Source organism: Lithobates pipiens, unplaced genomic scaffold (genome assembly GCF_037356315.1).
Source record: "Lithobates pipiens isolate NorthernLeopardFrog02 unplaced genomic scaffold, aLitPip1_a1.2 Scaffold_3, whole genome shotgun sequence".
Lineage (NCBI taxonomy): Eukaryota > Metazoa > Chordata > Amphibia > Anura > Ranidae > Lithobates > Lithobates pipiens.
The window spans coordinates 101733924-101756532 of NW_027507790.1; the positions used below are offsets into that span (position 1 = coordinate 101733924).

General features: G+C 42.9%; 1 protein-coding gene across 3 annotated transcripts in view; it reads right to left on the reverse strand.

The window, feature by feature from the left end:
• Positions 1–10980: 10980 nt before the first annotated feature.
• The window catches only part of LZTR1 (leucine zipper like post translational regulator 1), a 63682-nt gene continuing 52053 nt past the window's right edge, over positions 10981–22609 (reverse strand). For 2 of the 3 annotated variants that reach the window (XM_077462113.1, XM_077462112.1), the window contains 4 exons: positions 21586–21735; positions 17197–17302; positions 14780–14860; positions 10981–11434 (listed from right to left, as the gene is read on the reverse strand). In XM_077462113.1, the coding sequence (XP_077318239.1) occupies positions 11318–11434; positions 14780–14860; positions 17197–17302; positions 21586–21735 (454 nt within the window). In that variant the 3' untranslated portion in view covers positions 10981–11317. Of the gene's footprint in view, positions 11435–14779; positions 14885–17196; positions 17303–21585; positions 21736–22609 lie in introns of those variants that run through there. The other variant, XM_077462114.1, reaches the window with a different exon arrangement.

The following is a 22609-nucleotide window of genomic DNA, read 5'->3' on the forward strand; positions in this document are numbered from 1 at the left end:
AGATAAAAAGCCATCTGTGTGCAGCAGCCCCCCCACCCCCCCCCCCCCCCCAACACTTACCGGAGGTCCCTCTCTGTCCACGAGAGTCTCAGCCGAGACTCTCCTCCCTGATTGGCTGAGACACAGCAGTGACGCCATTGGCTTCCGCTGCTGTCAATCAAAGCCAGCCAAATCAGGGGAGAGAGGGGGCAGAGCCAGGTCATTGCTCTGTGTCTGAATGGACACAGGGAGCTTGGGTGCCCCTATAGTAAGCTGCTTACTGGGGGGGTACTGAACAGGACAGAGGGGCCAGGATCACAGAAGAGGGACCCAAGAAGAGGAAGATCTGGGCTGCTCTGTGCAAAACCCTTTCACAGAGCAGGAAAGCATGACATGTTTGTAATTTTACAAAAATAACTAAACCTTTAGAATCACTTTAAGGGATAGCTTTAAAGTCAAAGTTTACTCTTTTAAAAAAAAAAAAATCAGCACAAGGTCACAATCCATACCATGTGTCCATTGTGCTGTTACCTTCCTTCTTCATCCCCCCCACTGCCATGATCTTTCGGTGTGGTGGAGGTAATGGAGCCAGGAACTCATTAAGATCACCCAACTTTGTCCATTCTTTCTGCCCAGCTCCTTCATTCATAGAAGCCATACTCCAGCTTCTATGAAGGAATAATTATTCATGAATTGAGGGGATTCACCCCTCCCCCAACCATAGAGAAGCCGTAGTTCTGCTTCTATGAATGGAGTAGCTGGCTGTAAAGACCAGGCATAGTCGAGCACTCTTGATGATTGCCTGTCATAGCTCCATTAATCCCCATTCCCAATGCACCAGAAGATAACTGCAGTGGGGGTGGAGAAAAGCCGATAAAGAGGGTTTCCACTTTTCTTTCTTTCTTTTTTTTGTAAACGTAGGGCTTTAATGGCCATTTAACTTAAAATGCTAATTGTCAAAATATGTTCCCTTTTTTTAATTGTAAGGTTGCAAGACATGTCACATGTAGTGCCTGTATAAATGGGCGTTGGGGTTCTGTTTAGGATATCAATTTGAGATGCTTTTGAGATCACTCAGAATTAAAGGAGACATCAGATCAGTAGATGACTTCCAATTGACCGGATTTAAAGAATATGAAAACCTAATAATTCCATTACCGATACAGTAAAACCTTGGTTTGAGAGCGTTTTGCAAGACAAGCAAAATTTTTCTATAAATTTTGACTTGATATACAAGCAATGTCTTGATATACAAGTAGCATTACTTTACAACTGAGTTTAACCAGTTGCCGACCGCCGCACGACGATGTACGTCGATAGCATGGCACGGGCAGGCATATTGGCGTACATGTACGTCCCTTGCCTCCCGCGGGTCGGGGGCCCGATCGGGCCCCCGCCCGGTGCCTGCGGCGGTCGGTATTCGTGCGGGAGCGATCCCGGACGAGGGGACGGCCATTCGTTCATGGCCACCCCCTCGCGATCGCTCCCGACGAATAGGAATCCCCCGTGACATCACTTCCTCTCCTGTAATGTAAACACAGGAGAGGAAGTGATGTATTCTCTCCTCCGTGTCGGTATTTTTCGTTCCGACACGGAGGAGAGCGGATCAGTGAGTTGCACCAACACATCCCACACACAGTAGAACATGCCAGGCACACTCACACCCCCCCTTTACCCCCCGATCACCCCCCCAATTACCCCTGCCCCCCAGTCACAGTGACACCAATGTCATTTTTTTTTTTTTTTTTGCATTGGTGTCATTTGTGACTGTAATAACTGTTAGGGCAGTTAGAGTTAGCCCCCTTTAGTTCTAATGTACCCCCCTAACCCCCCCAATAAAGGTTTAACCCCGTGATCACCCCCCGTCGCCAGTGTCACTAAGGCTGGGTTCACATTGCAGCGGTTTATGAGAACGAATGTGATTCGCACCGCACTGCAGTGCAAATCACATCCGATCTCTGTGCGATTCGAGTTCAGCCATTCGCCGCACCCGCCGCACCCGCCACACCCGCCGCACCCACCGCAAATTCGCACGGGACCCTTTTTTTGGCCCGCAGCAGAATCGGATCGCATGGGTGTTCACACCATGCGATCCGAGTTTGCAGATCGCACTGCGATATGCGAACTGATCTGGGGGTGTCAGTAACATTTCACTGACACTCCCAGCAGTTCGCATAGGGCAGTGTGAACTGCCGCCGGGAGGCATGCGATGCGGGAACCCGCCGCGGATTTGCGGCGTTTCCGCATCGCTCCAGTGTGAACCCAGCCTAATAAGCGATCATTTTTCTGATCGCCGTATTAGTGTCACAGGTGACGCTAGTTAGGCAGGTAGGTATTTAGGTTCGCCGCAGCTTTTTATAGCGCCAGGGACCCCCATATACTACCGCATAAAGCCCCCTGATTGCCCCCTAGTTAACCCTTTCACCAGTGATCACCATATAACTGTTACAGGTGACGCTGGTTGGTTAGTTATTTTTTATAGTTTCAGGGCACCCGCCATTTATTACCTAATAAAGGTTTAACCCCCTGATCACCCGGCGGGTGTCATTTGTGACTAATAACTGTTAGGGCAGTTAGGGTTAGCCCCCTTTAGTTCTAAGGTACCCCCCTAACCCCCCCAATAAAGGTTTAACCCCGTGATCACCCCCCGTCGCCAGTGTCACTAAGGCTGGGTTCACATTGCAGCGGTTTATGAGAACGGATGTGATTCGCACCGCACTGCAGTGCAAATCACATCCGATCTCTGTGCGATTCGAGTTCAGCCATTCGCCGCACCCGCCGCACCCGCCACACCCGCCGCACCCGCCGCAAATTCGCACGGGACCCTTTTTTTGGCCCGCAGCAGAATCGGATCGCATGGGTGTTCACACCATGCGATCCGAGTTTGCAGATCGCACTGCGATATGCGAACTGATCTGGGGGTGTCATTAACATTTCACTGACACTCCCAGCAGTTCGCATAGGGCAGTGTGAACTGCCGCCGGGAGGCATGCGATGCGGGAACCCGCCGCGCATTCGTGGCGTTCCCGCATCGCTCCAGTGTGAACCCAGCCTAATAAGCGATCGTTTTTCTGATCGCTGTATTAGTGTCACAGGTGACGCTAGTTAGGCAGGTAGGTATTTAGGTTCGCCGCAGCTTTTTATAGCGCCAGGGACCCCCATATACTACCGCATAAAGCCCCCTGATTGCCCCCTAGTTAACCCTTTCACCAGTGATCACCATATAACTGTTACAGGTGACGCTGGTTGGTTAGTTATTTTTTTATAGTTTCAGGGCACCCGCCATTTATTACCTAGTCTCACTAGTGTACCCCTAAATTTAGGGGTGTCTACTTTCCAAAATGGGGTCATTTGGGGGGGGTTTGTGCCATCTTGGCATTTTATGGCCTTCAAAACTGTAACGCCCTTAGAAAGCCTGAAGGCGGTGCTTGGTTTTCGGGGCCCCGTACGCGGCTAGGCTCCCAAAAAGTCACACATATGTGGTATCCCCGTACTCAGGAGAAGCAGAAGAATTTATTTTGGGGTGTCATTTCACATATGCCCATGGCATGCGTGAGCAATATATCATTTAGTGACAACTTTGTGAAAAAAAAAAAAAAAAAAAAAAAGTTTGTAATTTTCCCGCAACTTGTGGCAAAATATAAAATATTCCATGGACTCAACATGCCTCTCAGCAAATAGCTTGGGGTGTCTACTTTCTAAAATGGGGTCATTTGTGGGGGTTTTGTGCCATCTTGGCATTTTATGGCCTTCAAAACTGTAATAGGTAGTGAGAAGTGAACTCAAAAATTTACGCCCTTAGAAAGCCTGAAGGCGGTGCTTGGTTTTCGGGGCCCCGTACGCGGCTAGGCTCCCAAAAAGTCCCACATATGTGGTATCCCCGTACTCAGGAGAAGCAGCAGAATTTATTTTGGGGTGTCATTTCACATATGCCCATGGCATGTGTGAGCAATATATCATTTAGTGACAACTTTGTGAAAAAAAAAAAAAAAAAAAAAAGTTTGTAATTTTCCCGCAACTTGTGGCAAAATATAAAATATTCCATGAACTCAACATGCCTCTCAGCAAATAGCTTGGGGTGTCTACTTTCTAAAATGGGGTCATTTGTGGGGGTTTTGTGCCATCTTGGCATTTTATGGCCTTCAAAACTGTAATAGGTAGTGAGAAGTGAACTCAAAAATGTACGCCCTTAGAAAGCCTGAAGGCGGTGCTTGGTTTTCGGGGCCCCGTACGCGGCTAGGCTCCCAAAAAGTCCCACATATGTGGTATCCCCGTACTCAGGAGAAGCAGCAGAATTTATTTTGGGGTGTTATTTCACATACGCCCATAGCATGTGTGAGCAATATATCATTTAGTGACAACTTTGTGTAAAAAAAAAAAAAAATTTTTTTTTTTGTCATTATTCAATCGCTTGAGGCAAAAAAATTAAATATTCAATGGGCTCAACATGCCTCTTATCAATTTCCTTAGGGGGTCTACTTTCCAAAATGGGGTCATTTGGGGGGGTTTTGTACTGCCCTGCCATTTTAGCACCTCAAGAAATGAGATAGGCAGTCGTAAACTAAAAGCTGCGTAAATTGCAGAAAACGTACCTTAGTTTGTAGATGTGACAACTTTTGCGCAAACCAATAAATATACAATTATTGACTTTTTTTTTACCAAAGACATGTGGCTGAATACATTTTGGCCTAAATGTATGACTAAAATTGAGTTTATTGGATTTTTCTAATAACAAAAAGTAGAAAATATCATTTTTTTTCAAAATTTGCGGTCTTTTTACGTTTATATCGCAAAAAATAAAAATCGCAGAGGCAATCAAATACCATCAAAAGAAAGCTCTATTTGTGGGAAGAAAAGGACGCAAATTTTGTTTGGGTACAACATTGCATGACCGCGCAATTACCAGTTAAAGCAGCGCAGTGCCAAAGTGTAAAAAGACCTCTGGTCATTTACCAGCAAAATGGTCCGGTCTGAAAGTGGTTAAAAAGAGAAGAAAGGCGCTTCCAAGTGTAGCAATACAGTTACATTTAATCAAGGTACAACATTTAGCAACTCACATAGTTGATGATTAAAAGAGGCACATCTAAGTATGCAGGCATCCGGGGTAAAGCTGTCCCCACAGACCATCCTCCTCCCCGCCATTGATGCGGTCCCTTCCACGCTGTACTCCACAAGCAGTTCAACCTCGCTTTCAGATAGTTCCACTGCAGGGTAGTTTTCCCCGTTATGATGGCAGACTGACAGCAGTGAGAGCCAGCGGTGCATGTGATGGTCTATGTGGATAGTTTTACCCCGGATGCCTGCATACTTAGATGTGCCTCTTTTGATCATCAACCATGTGAGTTGGTAAATGTTGTACCTTCATTAAATGTAATCATATTGCTACACTTATAGGTGCCTCTCTTCTCTATTATACTCTGGAGCTCCTGCTGGATTTTGCTTCTAATCCCCTGGTGGAAGCTTCCATTTGTGGATGGACATTTTATGGTAATACAACCTATCACATTCCTATAATCTTTTTATATGGACTATAGACTGAAGGACTTAATAAATGGTTGTGGAACGAATCATCTGAGTTTCCATTAATTCTTATGGGGAAATTCTCTTTGATGTACAGGTGCTTTGGATTACAAGCATGTTTCCGGAATGAATTATGCTTGCAATCCAAGGTTTTACTGTATGTGCCTGCTGTACCATGTACTTGTATGAAAAATGATCCTGTTCTTTGTGTTGCTTCGTGTGAAATCCCTGGTGTTCCTGGCATGAGGGCAGTGTGGTCAGTGTTCTGGCTCAGGGAGAACTCAGCCTGTACTTCCATAATCAGACTACCCCTGACACCCCCCACCCCTCCTTTTCACAGCCATTCATTGGGAAGATCAGTGTGCTGCTGCTGCTTCTTCTTCTTCCCCTCCTGCAGTTGAGAACAGAGATTATGTGAATTCTTTAAAAAAGATAAAAAGGGGGGGCATTTATGTTTTTTATATGTATACACAAACGTTTCGCCTTTCATTTAGATTTTAAACTGAATGGGTTGTTTTACAAGGTGAGGGTTAACATATACAGTGCCTTTAATTATTCATACACCCTGACATTTTGTCATGTTACAACCAAAAACGTAAATTTATTTTCGCTGCAATTACAGTTGCAAGTCTTTTTGGGTCTCTACCAGCTTTGCACATCTAGAGAACAACATTTTTGCCCATTCTTCCTTGGAAAATAGCTCAAGCTCTGTTAGATTGGATGGTTTCATCTGAACAGATCACCTTCTTTCACATGTTTGCCGTGTCCCCCGAGTTGTGCTCCTCGCAACCTGCAAACAGAACTTCTTATGGCTTTTTTCTTGGCACTCTTTCATAAAGGCCAGATTTGTGGAGTGCACGACTAAGCCCTTGTACACACGATTGGAGATTCCGACGGAATGTGTCCGATTGGAGCGTTTTGTCGGATATTCCGACTGTGTGTGGTCTGCATCGGACTGTTTCCTTTGACCAAATTTTCCAACTTCCCGGAAATATTTTCCGACAAAATGCTCCGATCGGACATACTCCGATCATGTGTAGAGAATTTCGATCGGACAAAGTGCCATGCATGCTCAGATCAAATTCCTACATCAAAGCTATTGGCTACTAGCCTGAATGTAGTCCCATCATAACAAAATTACGTCATCACGTTTTGAAAGATCGGATTTTCTGACAACTTTGTCCGACTGTGTGTATGGAACAGTTTCGGACAAGATCCATCGGATTCGGTTGTCGGAATCTCCGACCGTGTGTACAAGGGCTAAGATTTGTCCTGTGGACAGATTCTCTCACCTGAGCTGTGGATCGCTGCAGCTCCTCCAAAGTTACCTTGGACCTCTTGGCTGCTTCTCCAATGAATGCTCTCCTTGCCTGGCCTGTCATTTTAGGTGGACACCCATCTATTGAAAAGTTTTCAGTTGTGCCATACTCTTTCCATTTTCAGATGATGGATTGAACAGTGCTCTATGAGATGTTCAAAGCTTGGGATATTTTTATTTTATAACCTAGCCTTGTTTTAAACTTTTTCACAACTTTATCCCTGACCAGTCTGGTGTGTTCCTTGACCTTCATGATGTGGTTTGTTCACTAAAGTTCTCTAATAAACCTCTGAGGGCGTCACTGAACAGCTGTATTTATACTGAGATGAAATTACACACATGCAGACCCATTTTTACTAACTAGGTGGCTTCTGAAGCCAATTGGTTTCACTAGATTTTAGTTAGAAGTATCAGAGTAAAGGGGGCTGAAAACAAATGTAAGCCACACTTTTCAGATATTTGTAAAAAAAAAAGTGAACAATTTATAATTTTCCTTCCAATTATGTGGCACTTTGTGTTGGTCTATCTCATAAAATTTATGTTTTTGGTTGCAACATGGGAAAATGTCAAGGGGTATGAATACTTTTTCAAGGACCTGTACTTTGGGTGGGTTTTGCATTCCAGTAGATAGACTTCTGTAGGACTGCAAATCCCATTTCATGCAAACAAAAGTTCATCAACATAGGGCTTTATAGTTATAGTGTGATCGAATATAAACCATACGATGTAATCCAACAGTGTACAGTACATGCAAGGAAGGCAGATTACTAACTGTTTTCAATGAGAGATCTTCCTGTGGCAGCCCCAAACGAGGACCTAAAAGAACTGGGCAAAGCTGTATTAAAGGAGCTGTAATTAGACAATAGTTCATATCAACATATCGGGTTTCATTAACATATGTGAATTTTCTGTATGAAAACGCAGGTTCTTGCTGGCAGAGCTAACAAAAGAGCCTGCGTAAAATACATGCCTAAAGTACAAACTTAGATGCCTATAATTCTTCCAATTACTTTACGGATGGGTGAGGTGTACATGTAAAAGCTACAGATATGTATAGTCTCGGCATAGCTATTTTTATTTTTGTACACAGGTAAAACACAGTGCACATTTTCATTTGGATGCAGCTGTATGCAAGTCCCTAATAATTTCATATAATGCTGCATTTAGAAGTGTACAAAAACTATACACAGCTAAACACACGTTTTAGCAATTAGACAGCTAGCTGAAACTGGATACTGAGAATTTCTACAAAATTAGGCTACACTGGCATATCAACATTGAGAAGGAAGAGCAATGCTTGGCATGTCCGTTATTCCAAAATGCCTAAGTGGGTGCCAGATCATTCCTGATCTTGAGAACCTATTTGGAGACATAAGAGCGTGCTTCCCAATTTCAAGCATAAAATGTCTAAAAATGTGCATTTTTCAGCATGGTACTGATACTTAACTAAACCCAGGCCCTATAGACAAACCATACACATACTTGTAATGAAATTATGTGTAACATGTGAAATAAAGCATGGGGGTTTTAAAGTAAACAGTTACATAAACATGGGGCAGCCATTGCTGACCTGAATGCTAGGCACCTGGCTTGTATACAAACCCTCCACCCTCAGTACTTTATGGCTGGAACAAGCAAATAAAAAAAAAAAAAAGAATCCCTTAGCATAATTGTTCTTGGTTAGCAACTCAAAGCACTCAAACCAGAGGGTCAGTGTGGAAGCCAAGGAACTAGCATTTTCAAAAGTCTGCAGCCTCAATTTCTTTAAAGGATTATTTTTTTTAAAGGAAAGTGTGTACACACACATATAGATAGATCTATCTATCTATCTATCTATCTATCTATCTATCTATCTATCTATCTATCTATCTATCTATCTATCTATCTATCGACAGACAGACAGACAGACACACCCCCCCAAGTCAGCAGCTGCAATATTAGTAGCTGCTGGCTTTTAATATTTTTTTTTTTTTAGGTGCAGCTCCTCTTTAAGTGCACAAAATTAGAGATTAGAGGGAAAAACCATTAGGCTATGTATTAGAAATAGAGGTCGACCGATATGGGTTTTTCTCTGGCCGATGCCGATACCCATATTTAGAAATTGCCACGGCCGATATATGATGCCGATTTTTTTTGGGCCGATATGTTAGGCCGATTATTTATTTTTTCCCCTTCATCTCATAAAATCTAACAGTTAGACACCTTTCCCACTGGGGTGTTTTTCCAGGCGCTTTAAAATAGCGCCTGTAAAGTGCCTGCAAAACGGCTCCCCTGCAGTCTGTGTGGAAGCCCCGAGTGCTTTCACACTGAGGAGATGCGCTAGCAGGACGTTAAAAAAAAAAAAAAGTCCTGCAAGCAGCATCTTTCAAGTGGTGTATACCGCTCCTCCACCACTCCTGCCCATTGAAATGATTGGGCACCGCTGCCGAAGCACCTGCAATGCGATTTGGCAGCGGCGCTTCACGGGCACATTTAACCCCTTCCTGGGCCGCTAGCTGAATTATAAGTGCCCCGCTAAAATGACGGTAAAGCGCCGCTAAAACTGGCAGCGTTTTACCGTCAACGCCTGCTCGCTCCAGTGTGAAAGCAGCCTTAGTGATACAGAAAATTTCTTACATTTATTAAACAAAACAAACATCCAAACAGTTCACGTGTATGTATAATTTAGAATGAGATATAATATATATAATTTTTTTTTTTTTTTTATATATTACACAAAAACAGGTAATCAAAACTTTTGGATGAACTTTACTTTTTTTTTTAATCTGTGTATTTTTTCCCCAAAAAATTGAGTTTGAAAGACCGCTGCGCAAATACCGTGTGACATAAAATATTGCAACAACCGCTATTTTATTCCCTAGGATCTCTGCTAAAAAAAATATATACAAGTTTTGGGGGTTCTAAGTGAATTTCTAGCAGAAAATACAGGATTTTTATTTGTAAGCATCAAGTGTCAAAAAAGATTTAGTCTTTAAATGGTTAAACTGAGAACTCTACACACTGAGTTGAGTTCATTCATTCAAGTGTAAACATTGCATCTTTTTGATCTTTTCTTGGCAGACTGCCCAGAGAGGAGACAAGTGGCTTCACTCAAGTCTCCAGGCAACTTGCACTGACTTCTATTACTGAAGTCATTTGCAAGTCACGCTGAATACATCGGCCTTTAACAGCACAATCGGCCGATGCCGATTAATTAAAAAACGCCAAATATCGGCCGGCCGATATATATCGGTCGACCTCTAATTAGAAACTAGAGAAGACTATGGCTAGACAACTCTCGATTTGACTGACCAGAACTAAAGCTTCAGCATTGCCCAAGGAAGCAAAAAGCTCAGGCCAGTACATGACCCAACTAGTCGTTGACCAATCTGATGACCATAAAACCCAAATACTGCAGCAACAAAATATTTTCTAATGTAACCTTACAGCCATTTCTATTCTCTGATGTATTTTGCCTTACGGCCATGTGAATATCAATCTGTACACTCACTCACCCTGAAGTGTATATCCCTATGGGTCCGATGCATGGATCAGAACTTTGTCCTTGTATCAGACCCGCATGGATGTACACCCAGGATGCAAGCAGTGATCCATGCAGCCAGCCACCTGTCATCAATTTGCACAAGCTGCCTGCATGGAAACCTGTGCATTACACACAGATGAAAATGGCCCCTTCACACAAGCTTATGGAACAGTACACACCCATGTGAATTAAAGTTTTCTGTTTTTAGTATTCTGTTTAAGCAATTGTCATGAGGTGGTTGTTTGTAGTTTTTAATTGTAAGAAATTTTGATGAGTTATATTTAAATAAATATTCTAAGAGGTTGTAGGAAACTGAAGCAGATAAAGATTTGGTGTTATCCATAGCAATTCATTAGGATATATAGTTTATATCTTTGGAACCTACATAGAGTAAACAGCTTTGTTCTAATTGGCTGCTGTGGGCAAAATACTTGCTTTTGTAAAGATTTCCAACTATGAGGGCCTAGGAGTACTCTACATAAGCTTTGAGCAATAAGGTGCGAACAAATCTACAAGGATCTCACACACACACTGGGATTTGTAGAATTAATAAAATATATGTAACCAGATTTACTGTTGCTTTGTTTGCAAATCACAATTTCCATATATATATATATATATTACAAAAAAAAAACAGGGAAACCATAAACACATGCAACTTTTATGTACATAAAACAAATGTAAACAATTTTGCACAGCTAAACAAAAATATTAAATAAGAACATAAAGTTATAGTGTCCTTTTTAAGTACATGACTTGTTACTGCCATAAGGGTGCAGGGCAAATCTTTAGTATGAAACATAATAGGCTACTTATATCAGAAGCTGATAATCTTTCAGCTGGTAAATGGAGGACACTTCAGTATTATGGTCCCACATGTCTGACATTAGGACATTTAATTACAGCAACGAGGAATGGTTGAACAATTTGCCGGAGACGTCCAAACAGTCCATCATGATGTGCTAGGAGGTTGTCACTCAAATGTCTGAGCCCAGTTCAGCACACTGCTTGTCCGAGATGTGACTGGCCAGAGACTCAATGATGTTGATGAGCAGATGCTGACTCAGTGACCGCAGGTTCGGTAACTTGGCAACCTTCATATAAAAAGGAAAGGAGGAAAAGGATGAGGATTTACTGCGGAAATCACATTGGCTGAACCTGAGATACCCAATCTGACTTCGTAAATCAGTGTTTCAAGAAGATATAAGAAAACCATAAAGTGGACCCAAAACAAATGTAAATCCTGCTAGTAACAGCACTTCCAGGCCTCCTTCAGTTGGCTATTGGGCTGCCAAATCTGAAAATGCCTCTGCAGACCCGCAACTCTGCCCAACAGCAAACAAAAGGAGCTTGAATGGCAGGTTGACAACATTGCTACTAATTGCAAGGCAATGGCTTAGCATTGTCAGCTTGAAACAGGAAGTATTCTCCAGGCCAGAAACGCTACAACAGATGCACAAAAAATTAGAAAATTGTATACATCGAAACATGGCAAACACACTGAAAGCAGATATACTGTCAGATGCTGGGTAGCTTGAGCCAGGCCTATGAGCAGCACTACTGACTGACCAGCCTTACCCTTCATCTTAGCTTACAGCCAATACCCCAACAGTTACGACATGGCAGACACACAACACTGGTCATGCAGCTTGTAATCTGATCTTCCAGTAATCAAACGTGGTAGCTGGAACTGTATTTTTATAGCTTAAAGTGGGGTACCCCTATATAAAAAAAAAAAAAAAAAAAAAAAAATTAAGTCAGCAGCTACAAATACTGCAGCTGCTGACTTTTAATAATTGGACACTTACCTGTCCCAGGGTCCAGCGATGCCGGGGAACGAAGCCCCCCCTCGTTCCCCGCTCCGCTTGCAGCGCCGGCACTCTTACTGTGGGCACCCAGCTGTGACTTCACAACCGGGCACCCAATGCGCATGCGCCACAGGGCGCTGTGATATGCCGCACAGTCATCTGGGACACGTGACAGGTCACAGATGACTGTGCGGCGCGAGGGGAAGTGATGTCACCAGCCCGGGCATTGAAGGAGGAAGACTACGAGGGACCCCCTAGCAACAGGCATTTAAAGGTGAGTAAAAAAAAACATTTTTCCTTTTTTATTTTCTTTTTTTATGAATTTTAAGCTATTTTTTATTTTTTGGTGGCAACACCACCTTAAGAGGATATGTCACATGCATTATGCAAAATTTTTAAAATCATCCCATTTACACATTTGCCCAATATCTAGTTCTGCATTTCAAAATAAGGGGCTCTGTTGACCCAATGACACCTTGCCAGCGCTCCTTCTGTCTCGGCCAGAAAAAAAAAAGAAAAAGAAAATCTCTGTGCTTCTGGATATTAGAGAGCATGTGAAAATGCCCAGGTCTAGCAAATAACCCTAGCCTTAGTATGGTCTTTTGACAGAGGGAGTGATTTCAATGCTCCTGGTACTGGCTTCAATGGAGGAAGAAATAGCCATGAAGTGCTGACAGACTGAGTATAATTGGGCTTAGGCGGCTCCTTAATCACTTCCGCTCTGGAAGGTTTACCCCCTTTATGACCAGGCCATTTTTTGCGATACTTTAACTGACAATTGTGCGGTCGTTCAACGCAGTACACACACACGAAAAATTTTTTATTTTTTCCCCACAAATAGAGATTTCTTTTGGTGGCATTTGATCACCACTGTGGTTTTTATTTTTTGCACTATAAAAAAAAAAAAAAAAAGACCAACAATTTTGAAAATATAAAAAGTGACACTGACACTAATACAGTGATCAGTGCTAAAAATATACACGTCACTGTACTAATGACACTGGCAGGGAAGGGGTTAACACCAGGGGCGATCAGGTTAAATGTCTCCCTAGGGAGTGCTTTCTGTGTGGGGGTGCTTTAACTGTGGGAAGACAGATCTGTTTTCCTGGTTAGCAGAAACACAGGATCTCTGTCTTTCTTTGCCCCAAATCGAGATGTGCCTTGTTTCTCGGGAGCAATCGGTGGGTCAACTGAACCCGCTGATCGGCTCCTACAGTGTCCAATCACAGCGGGAGCTGGTTGCTGTCGGCGCGCTGCAGACCCTGAAGTACGAAATCACGTACCTGGAAGTGATTTCACACAGAAGAGCCGCCGCCCCACAGTATATGTACATGGGGTGGTTGCCGATTCAACACAAGCGATGGTAATGCAGCGATCTCTCCCACTAAGACACCGATTTGTGATAGGAGGGACTCCTCAATTGGCTGTAAGCGCTGATCAAATGCTGGTTTCCCAGCAGGAACTTTCGATAGAAGCCGGTTGTTACACCGGCTTTTGTAGAATAGATAGCCGTACACATGGACAGTCAGTCGGCCTGTTCCTGCTGCACTGGCAGATTTCCAGCTCGTGTGTACGATGCTTTAACATGGGTATTGTCACTTTGCTCTGAATAGGAAAGAGGACAGTAGCCCTTTAAAATTATCCTCATTCTCTCTGCAGCCATCACAAACTTCCTAAACCTTAAATTCCTCTTCCTCGTCTACTCAATTGTGTCAATGGCATTTACAAGGATTTTTATCCACTTGTTCTGTACTGGTTCACTACTTTTCCCACAAATCTGTGCAGGGGTTGTGGTCAAATAAGAGATAAGCCTAGTAATGTCTTGCACCTAGATACCTGTAAAGGTACTGTGCTTCTAAAGAACTGGCGGTGGAGCACTTTTTTTTACAGCTCTGGGTCTGATAATAAAATATTACATAGACCATTTTCAGGAAGTGCACCGGGCATGGCCTAACATCTACAAAACAGAAGTAGGTCCTTGGGAAATGCCATAAACAAAACATACAGACTTTTACTGCAAAGTAGAGATTAAATAAATACAAGAAGCCATGCACAGAGACAGGACAGACAAACTTTTTTTTTTTTTTTTTTTTATTGGTCCACAACTTTAAAGTGGCAAGTGCACGGATATCTAAAACAGATGAACACATTCAGGACATGTAGCTGTGTGTAGCACTGCTCAGACATAATGGAAAAGTGATGAATCCACACAAGCCTATGTTAGTTGAGAGAACAGTATGACAGCCAAAAAGGACCACCTCTGTACAATTACAGTTTGGTAATGGTATAGAAAGACATTGACTTTCATGATCAAATAACAGTGACTGCATAACTTGTATATAAAAAGGAAACATCTGTTTTGTGAAGCCATTAACCAAGATATGCACAATCACCTATTTTTGCAGTCCCAAACCAGTTACATTCACTAGACCAAGCTCTACTTGCTACACCAAGTAGGAAAATAAGCATGTACGAAGAACGTGACAAATGTCCTATCGATTATTTGTACCCACATGTAAAACACACACATACATGGTGAAGTTAGGTTTAAGGGCTGGTAGAAAAGACAGTGCCAACACTGAAGATGATTGGACAACATGGTCCCAGAGCCCAAGAAAAGATGCCACCAACCTTCGTGAACTGATGGACAATAATGTGAAGGCAATGCTTCTTCATATCCAGAGCCTGTGTCTTGTCTGCTGCCTCCAGAATCTAAAAACAAAAAAACAAAACCGACTGATCTCATCAAAAAAAATAAAAAAAATAAAAAAGGGAAAAAAAAAGAGGAAAAGAAAAAGAATCACATTGTACAGGTTTATACCAAGTCTCTCTCCTCTACAAATAAAAAAAACTGACAAACAGTTGCTAGTAGCAATTGAGTTGCTTCCCTGGAGCCATCTCCTTGCATGATGTCATTAGTCTGCAGTTACTGATGAAATTGCTGAGGTAGAAGTAGACGCCTTTATGGCACAGGAAACATTTGCCACATTTATAAAGTTCATCCATTCGCCAAATAAAAACTTTTATACCTGGTCGCCACTTCATTTTCTAGGCCTTTAAAATAACTGCAACTTTCTCCGAGGACATTAGTTTGTGCTGCATGCAAAACACATTCAAGGAATTTATATCAAACTTTAAAGTAAAATAGAAAACCACTCAAAGAGATGAAGATTAACCACTTGACCTCGAGAAAATTTACCCCCTCCCCACCCCTTCATGACCAAAACATGTTTTTGCGATACGGCACTGCATTACTTTAACAGACAATTGAGTGGTCATGCAACGCTGTGCATAAATTAAATTTATGTCCTCCCCCCACAAATGGAGCTTTCTTTTGGTGGTAATTGATCACCACTGCGTTTATTTTTGCACTACAAGACAATTTTGAAAAATTAAATAAAAAATAATAATAATAATAATATACACACATCTACATATTATAAGGAGGATAGGATGGAGCGCTAGCAGAGGTGGCTAATGAGATAAAATAAATAATAAAAGTACAGTTGTTACTTTGAGGCAAAGTCCATTTGCTTCTGGGACCAGACCCTTGTTAAAGGTTCTGGTCAATGTTGGTAGCGGCAGCCAGCTCAGGAGAGCAGAGGAGACTCTATACCAATGAGGAGAGAGAAAGCAGCGCCACTCTAAGTGCGATGTCAATGTAAAAGCTGTTGATGCAAACAGGCATTGTGTTAAAACTATTTAGCGTTCCTGGGTGCTCCCTTCGGCTCCAGCTGGGCAGCGGTGATGGATCAGTGCACGGCCCCTCCGGTGGCGTCCCTAGCTCCGAGGGTGGAGAATATAGCAGGCACGTCAGATGCTTGATAACAGGGGGTGTGGTTGAGCCCGTTTGGAGCATGCATGCTCCTTATATCAGGCATATGATCAGGCCATCTCCAGCAAGGCTTATAAGGAGAGGAAGGAGGTGGCCCAGAGCACTGCAAGGCACAGCAGACCATCGCTAGTCACAAGAAATGTGCAAGGTTTGTTTTTTGGGACTAGCACTGGTCTGCTGTGCCTTGCAGCCCTCTGTGCCGCCCCTTCCTCTCTCCATATAAATCTTGCTAGAGACAGCTGGATCACATGCCTGATGAAGGTGCCCACATTCTCCGAACACAAGCTCAACCACACCCACAAGAGTCTGACGTGCCTGCTATGATATTTTCCACCCTCGGAGCTACGGATGCCTCTGGAGTAGCCGGGGACTGATCCATCACCGCTGCCCAGCTAGAACTGAAGGGAGCACCCAGGAACGCTAAAGACTTAACATAATGGCCGTTTGCAATAACTCAAATAGGAGTTTATTTTTGAAGTGAATTAAGTTACTGTCTACAAACTACAGTATCTATACTGGAATTTTTAATTTACTAGTAATAGACGATTGGCGACTGATAGCGGGACTGTGATATTGTGGTAGACAATTGGACACTGATCCTTGACACTGTATGGGAACCAGTGACAAGTACACATTGATCAGTGCTAAAAATATCCACGGTCACTGTACTAAATGCTGGCTGGGAAGGGTTGAACATCTAGGGCGATCAAAAAGGTCAAGCGTTTGCCTAGCGGGGAAAGAAAATTCATAACTTCTCCTCTGGCAGGACAGAGCTCTGCCTTGTTTACATAAGCAGAGCTCTGTCCTGTGTCTTCCCGCTGATCGGCATCTGCTGTGCATGATCATAGAACTGCCGAAAAAAACTAAAATCTCACTAAATGTACAAAGCGATAAATGCTAGAAACTACCTTTCCCAAAAACTTGCCACCACTTCCAAAGCAATGGCAAATACTAACAACTATTATTTGCCTCTTAATGTCACCTGCCCAGACTTTTCTTCATGCTAATGTCCAATACACAAAGAAGCAGAATTTCTTAAATGATGCAGAATAATAGTTTACCTCCAAATGTATAAATACACGATGAAAACTATATGAAAAATATTTGTATTGTTACTTTCATCCATTTCTAGTGAATATCAATTAACTTCTACAATATAGGCTTATTATGGTTCTTCTGCTTTCACACATGAATCATTAACAAGTAGTAATACCTGAAGCACATTCTCAACTGTCACATTCATTTCCAGGTTCTGCCTGCAATAGGCCTGCAGTCTGTTGCTGAAGAATCCATAGTAATATGGAGCAGAAAACAGGTACCTAAAAGTCAAGTTAAGGATTGATTTCCAAGCATTAGAAGTGTTTATATTTTGACAGGCAGTATGTACAGGCTGTCAGTGTTAAAATGGTAAATTACATGGGGGGAGAGATAGTCTGTTGTGGCTGGGAAAGATCGTCCAATAACACGGAACAAGTTGCCTAGAAGGAGGGGTGCAATTAAAAGTGGTTGTAAACGCAGGTGTTTTTATCTTTATACATTCGTACATTCTATGCATTAGGATAAAACAATTTTCAAGTGTACAGCAGCCCCCCCATACTTACCTGAGCCCCTGTCCGGGGACTATCCTTTGTTGGCCAAGATAGCAGCGGGCACCAATGGCTCCCTCTTGTCAAAGTCATTGAGCCAATTTGGGGGGGTGGGCTTTGGGGCGAAACGCAGCTTAGTGTCTGAATGGACACAGAGCAGTGGCTCAGCTGCCCCCAGAGCAAGCTGCTTGCCGTAGGTGAAGGAGGAAGGGGCAAGGAGCGATGATGAGGGACCCGAGAAGGATCGGGGCTGCTCTGTGCAAAACCACCACACAGAGCAGGGTATTACATGTTCGTTATTTCTAAACCCCCCAAAAAACAAGATTAATATCACTTTAAATTGGAGTTCCACACAGAAATGGAACTTCCAGGGGTCGGAATCCTCCCCCCCTCCGGTGCCACCTTTGGGGGGGCTGGGGAGCAGATCAAATCCAGGTATCTGCTCCCACTGCAAAATATTGGGCCCTTCTCATCCTCTTCCCCCCTGCCTTCTGGGAGACACACAGGTCCCAGAAGACAGCAGGGACCATTCAGAAAACACAGTGCGACTCGCGCATGTGCAGTAAGAAACAGGTTGTAAAGCTGCAAGGCTTCACTACCCATTTCCCTTAAGGATGCCGGTGCCAGTTTCCCCTAAGGATGCTGACTTTGCGGGATACATGGACAGGTAGATTTCCTCATATTAAAAGTCAGCAGCTGCAGTATTTGTAGCTGCTGACTTATTTTACCCAGGCTTAAATCCGCTTTAAGTACATGCAGGTTTTACCATCAAATGGTAAGAATCAGGGCTTTCCTATGTAATCTTGTTATTTTGATTTGTTAATAAAGTGGGCTGGACGCCTTAAAACACACCCTGGCGAGTGGATCAAGTCTTTAGCAGCTCCCTATTTGATGCTAATCCTTAAAATATGTAAATATCAATCTTCAGTTCTCTCATCTATTATTTATACTAGTCATTAAAGCAATTGCAAGGTCCAAATTTTTTTTTTTTTTAGCTAAAATAAAGATGTACTTACCTGCTCTGTACAAGGGTATTGCAGAGCAGTCCCAAACCTCCTCTTTGGAGGCCCCTGGCCAGCACTCTTGGCTCCTCCTTTTCTCTGTGTGCACACACCATCTTGTATCTACAAGTGTATACAGAGTTGGCTATTGTGCAAAGTAGGGTTGCACAGATACCAGATTTGAACCAGCGAGTACAAGTCCCGATTCTTTCGGTCAAGTACCAATACCTTTGCAGTGTGATTTGAGCCCATACAATATGAATGGGCTCAAATTGCACTACAAAGAATTGTATGCAATTTTTATCAGGAATGCGGTGCAATTCCTGTGCAAATGGCATGTGGTTTTCCACACCGCTCCTGTGGGAACCCAGGCCGAAGTCATTATGACAAGCCTGGGTTCACATAGGAGCGGTGGGGAAACTGCATGCGATTCGAACAGGAATTGCACTGCACTCTTGTTCAAATTACTTGATTCTTTGCAGTACGATTTGAGCCCATTCATTTTGTATGGGCTCAAATCACACCACATAAGTTTTGATTTCAGGTATCAGAGTATTGGCACAAGAACTTGTGCAAGTGCTTAGTATCAGCATCAATATCAGTGCAAAGTCTTTACACAAAGCTTCTTGCTGCAACAAAAACAGCTGGCTTTACCTTTTCACTGAGGAAAAATTAGTCAAAGCTTACCTTTCAGTACACACCTTTTCCCCCAATTTAAACAGTATAGGGGTGCATTGAGTCATGAAGCAGTTAGTGACTTTCTCCTGGTAGTTATGTGAATTGCCAAAAGGCCCATCCCTCTGTTCTCTTTGAAGCATTTCAAGGGCCCAATAACTGGTTCCCGAGGCCCTGGGCATAGCACAGCGAGGGCTCTGAACAGTGCTGTACTGTTAGATCAGGCAAATTGTTAGATCAGACAAGTGACGGCAACTGCTCACAGCTTGAAGTGATTATTTTTATTTTATTTTTTAAAACAAAAAGGAACCTTTACAAACATATCATTTATGACCTGCTCTGTGCAAGGGTTTAGCACAGAGTGGCCCGATCCTCCTTTTCTGGGGTCCCCTGGCAGTACTCCTGGCTTCTTGAGTGCCCCCATGGAGAGCCGCTTTCCATGGGGGAACCTGTGCGGGGCACGCTCCCAAGTCCTGCTACTGTGTCCATTGACACAGACAGCAATTCTTTGCCCTGTCCTCCGGGTCACTGGATTTGATTGACAGCAACAGGAACCAATGGCTCCTGCTGCCATCAATCTATCTAATGAGGACCCGAGACAGCAACTGGAGCTGCTGCGCTCGTCGCTGGAATGATCAGGCTCAGGTAAGAAAAAGGGGGGCTCTGGGGGGCAGCTGCAGCACAGAAGGTTTTTCATCTTAATACATAGAATGCATTCAAGTGAAAAACCATGAGGGTTTACAACTCCTTTAAGGCCCCCACTGATGGCTTACATTTTGGCTGTTCATCTAGAGAGACAGTGACAGAATTAAAAAAATAAAAATAAAGCAATTGATTCCCCATCCATGCTCAGGGAGTGGATGGAGGAATCTCCATTACTGGCTATTGTTTTTAGACAGCAGTGGCACCTGTAGCTACTGGTGCTGCCAAAGAGTGACTACATCCAATAGCACAAGCTTCCACCTGGCTAAATATTTTTAGGCTCCAGTCACATCTAGTGATTTGGGATCGTGGGCAGAATTGACAAGATTCTGCCTGCGAGTCCATATCGCACTGCAATGCTGGCAAAATGCTGCACGCTTATTCGGGCGCCATTCATTTTCACGGAAATCACAGCAAACTGTATTGTGTGAAGTTTGTTGCCAAAAAAGAAGCAGGATTTATCGCGGCACAACCACACAGTGTTTAGGTGCCAATGGAAATGAATGGCAACTGACCTAGCGTGTTGCATTTTGCCAGCATTACAGTGCGGTTTGGGATTGTGGGCAGAATTGCGGCAATTCTGCCTGCGATCCTAAATCGCTAGATGTGAATGGTGCCCAAAACTGATTTGTCAACCTTATCAATCTCGCGCATGCGCAGCGAGTTTGTAGCCAAGCCTCATTTTCGTTGTGATTACTATGGCAACCCTGTCATCGGCATAGTGAAAATCACAATTGAGCCTGTGCTCTTTGTGGGATTGCGGAGCGAGGCCGCGATCTTGGCACAGCATGGTATTGCAAGGACTAACGGCACGAGATGTGTGCCATAAAAAAGGGACATTATGTGCATGCACTGGTGACATCAGGGAAGTAAACAGCAACGGATTACAAGAAAAGTAAGTATGATAGAAGATATACAAATACACCAGTTTGCACAGTATGTGCTGATTATTTAAATGAAGTAAATTCTTCTTTGAGAGTTTACAACCACTTTAAAGGTGTTTAGGTCAGGTGAGTTTGCTGACCAATCAAGCACAGTGATACCATGATCATTAAACCAGGTATTGGTACTTTTGGCAGTGTGGGCAGGTGCCAGGTCCTGCTGGAAAATGAAATCAGAATCTCCATAAGGCTGGTCAGCAGAGGGAAGCATGAAGTGCTCTAGATTTTCCTGGTAGAGGGCTGCACTGACTTTGGACTTGATAAAAACACAGTGGACCAACACCAGCAGAAGACATGGCCCCCCAAATCATCACTGACTGTGGAAACTTCACACCGGACCTCATTCAAATTTTCTGAGATACTGAATTTTTGGTTTTCACTCACTGCAAGCCATAATCAAAATTAAAAGAAATGCTTGAAATATATCACTCCGTGTCATAAATATATATAATATACAAGCTTCACTTTTTGCATTGAATTACTGAAATAAATTAACTTTTTGATGATAGTCAAATTTTTTGAGCTATACCTGTACACAAACAAGATCTTATTATTATAATAATTATTATTATTATTGTTGCTGTACACAAACAAGATCTTATGTATCCAACACAGATAAATACGGTGGTATAAATGGAGGGGTGCTTATGTTCTAAACAGTTTTCAGGGCAGCCAATCTGATAACATAAAAGGATACAGTGAATCTTCAGGGGGCATATTCACCTCCCCATAATAGATGTATCGTAGTAGTGACTCAAAAGCTTGTTTGCTGGGCACCATCTCACCAATAGAGATGTTTACTTGACCATCCTCAGGCATGAAAGATCGAAACATAGCCTCGAAATAGCTGCACAGATAAATAGTAAAGTGGAAAGCAGACAATTACATGCATTTACATGCAAGGCCCAATCTAATTGTAGATAAAACAGGACTGCTGCCTCACTGATAAACTGATCTCATTGTTCACTGAACTCCCTTGCAGTCATTTCTGCCATGCGGAAAATCTACTGCATAACTAGAGATACAATTAACAGGATACACATTACAATGTGGTCTAAAAAGGCAACCACTTTGCCTTTATCTACCATGTTTCTAGATCTGCAAGATAGATCAATAGCAATTAAACTGGACATCCCAAATACGATTAAAACATACAATGTGGGCTTGCGTATTTGGGCATTGTTAAACGCATGTCAAACACTTGTCAGCAAATTCCCATTTACCTAAAAATGGTACATAGTGGATGATAGTTCTGAGGCTGCATTTAATCTGCTTTATGCTAGTTTATCTGAAACCAATCCTATTAGAGATGCATTTGCACTGCATGCAAAGGCAGTCAAATACATGCTTTTATGCTGAGCATTTGACAGCAGCTCCCATGTATACAAGCCCTTATATAAGAGTAGAGGTTTGTGGAGGCCATATATCAACATAAAAATGAAATCTTATTGCCCAATATATGCCACTAATGAACAGTAATTAACCAAGATACATCTAATGGCACAAATGAATAAAGTATAGTCAAAGCTATTTTGGCTGTACTTCTCCTGGGGATCACAGGAGTGCAGTTCATTCGGCATCCCCAAGACCGTTTTTCAGCCAACAGTGGGCTAAAGTCTGACATCATTCAGCCATTACAGGATGTGTAAAGATCAAAAACTTTACAGATGTCTGGACCCGCAGCTAGCTCAGCCTCTCAGGGAACCAGCCGCTTCTGACTT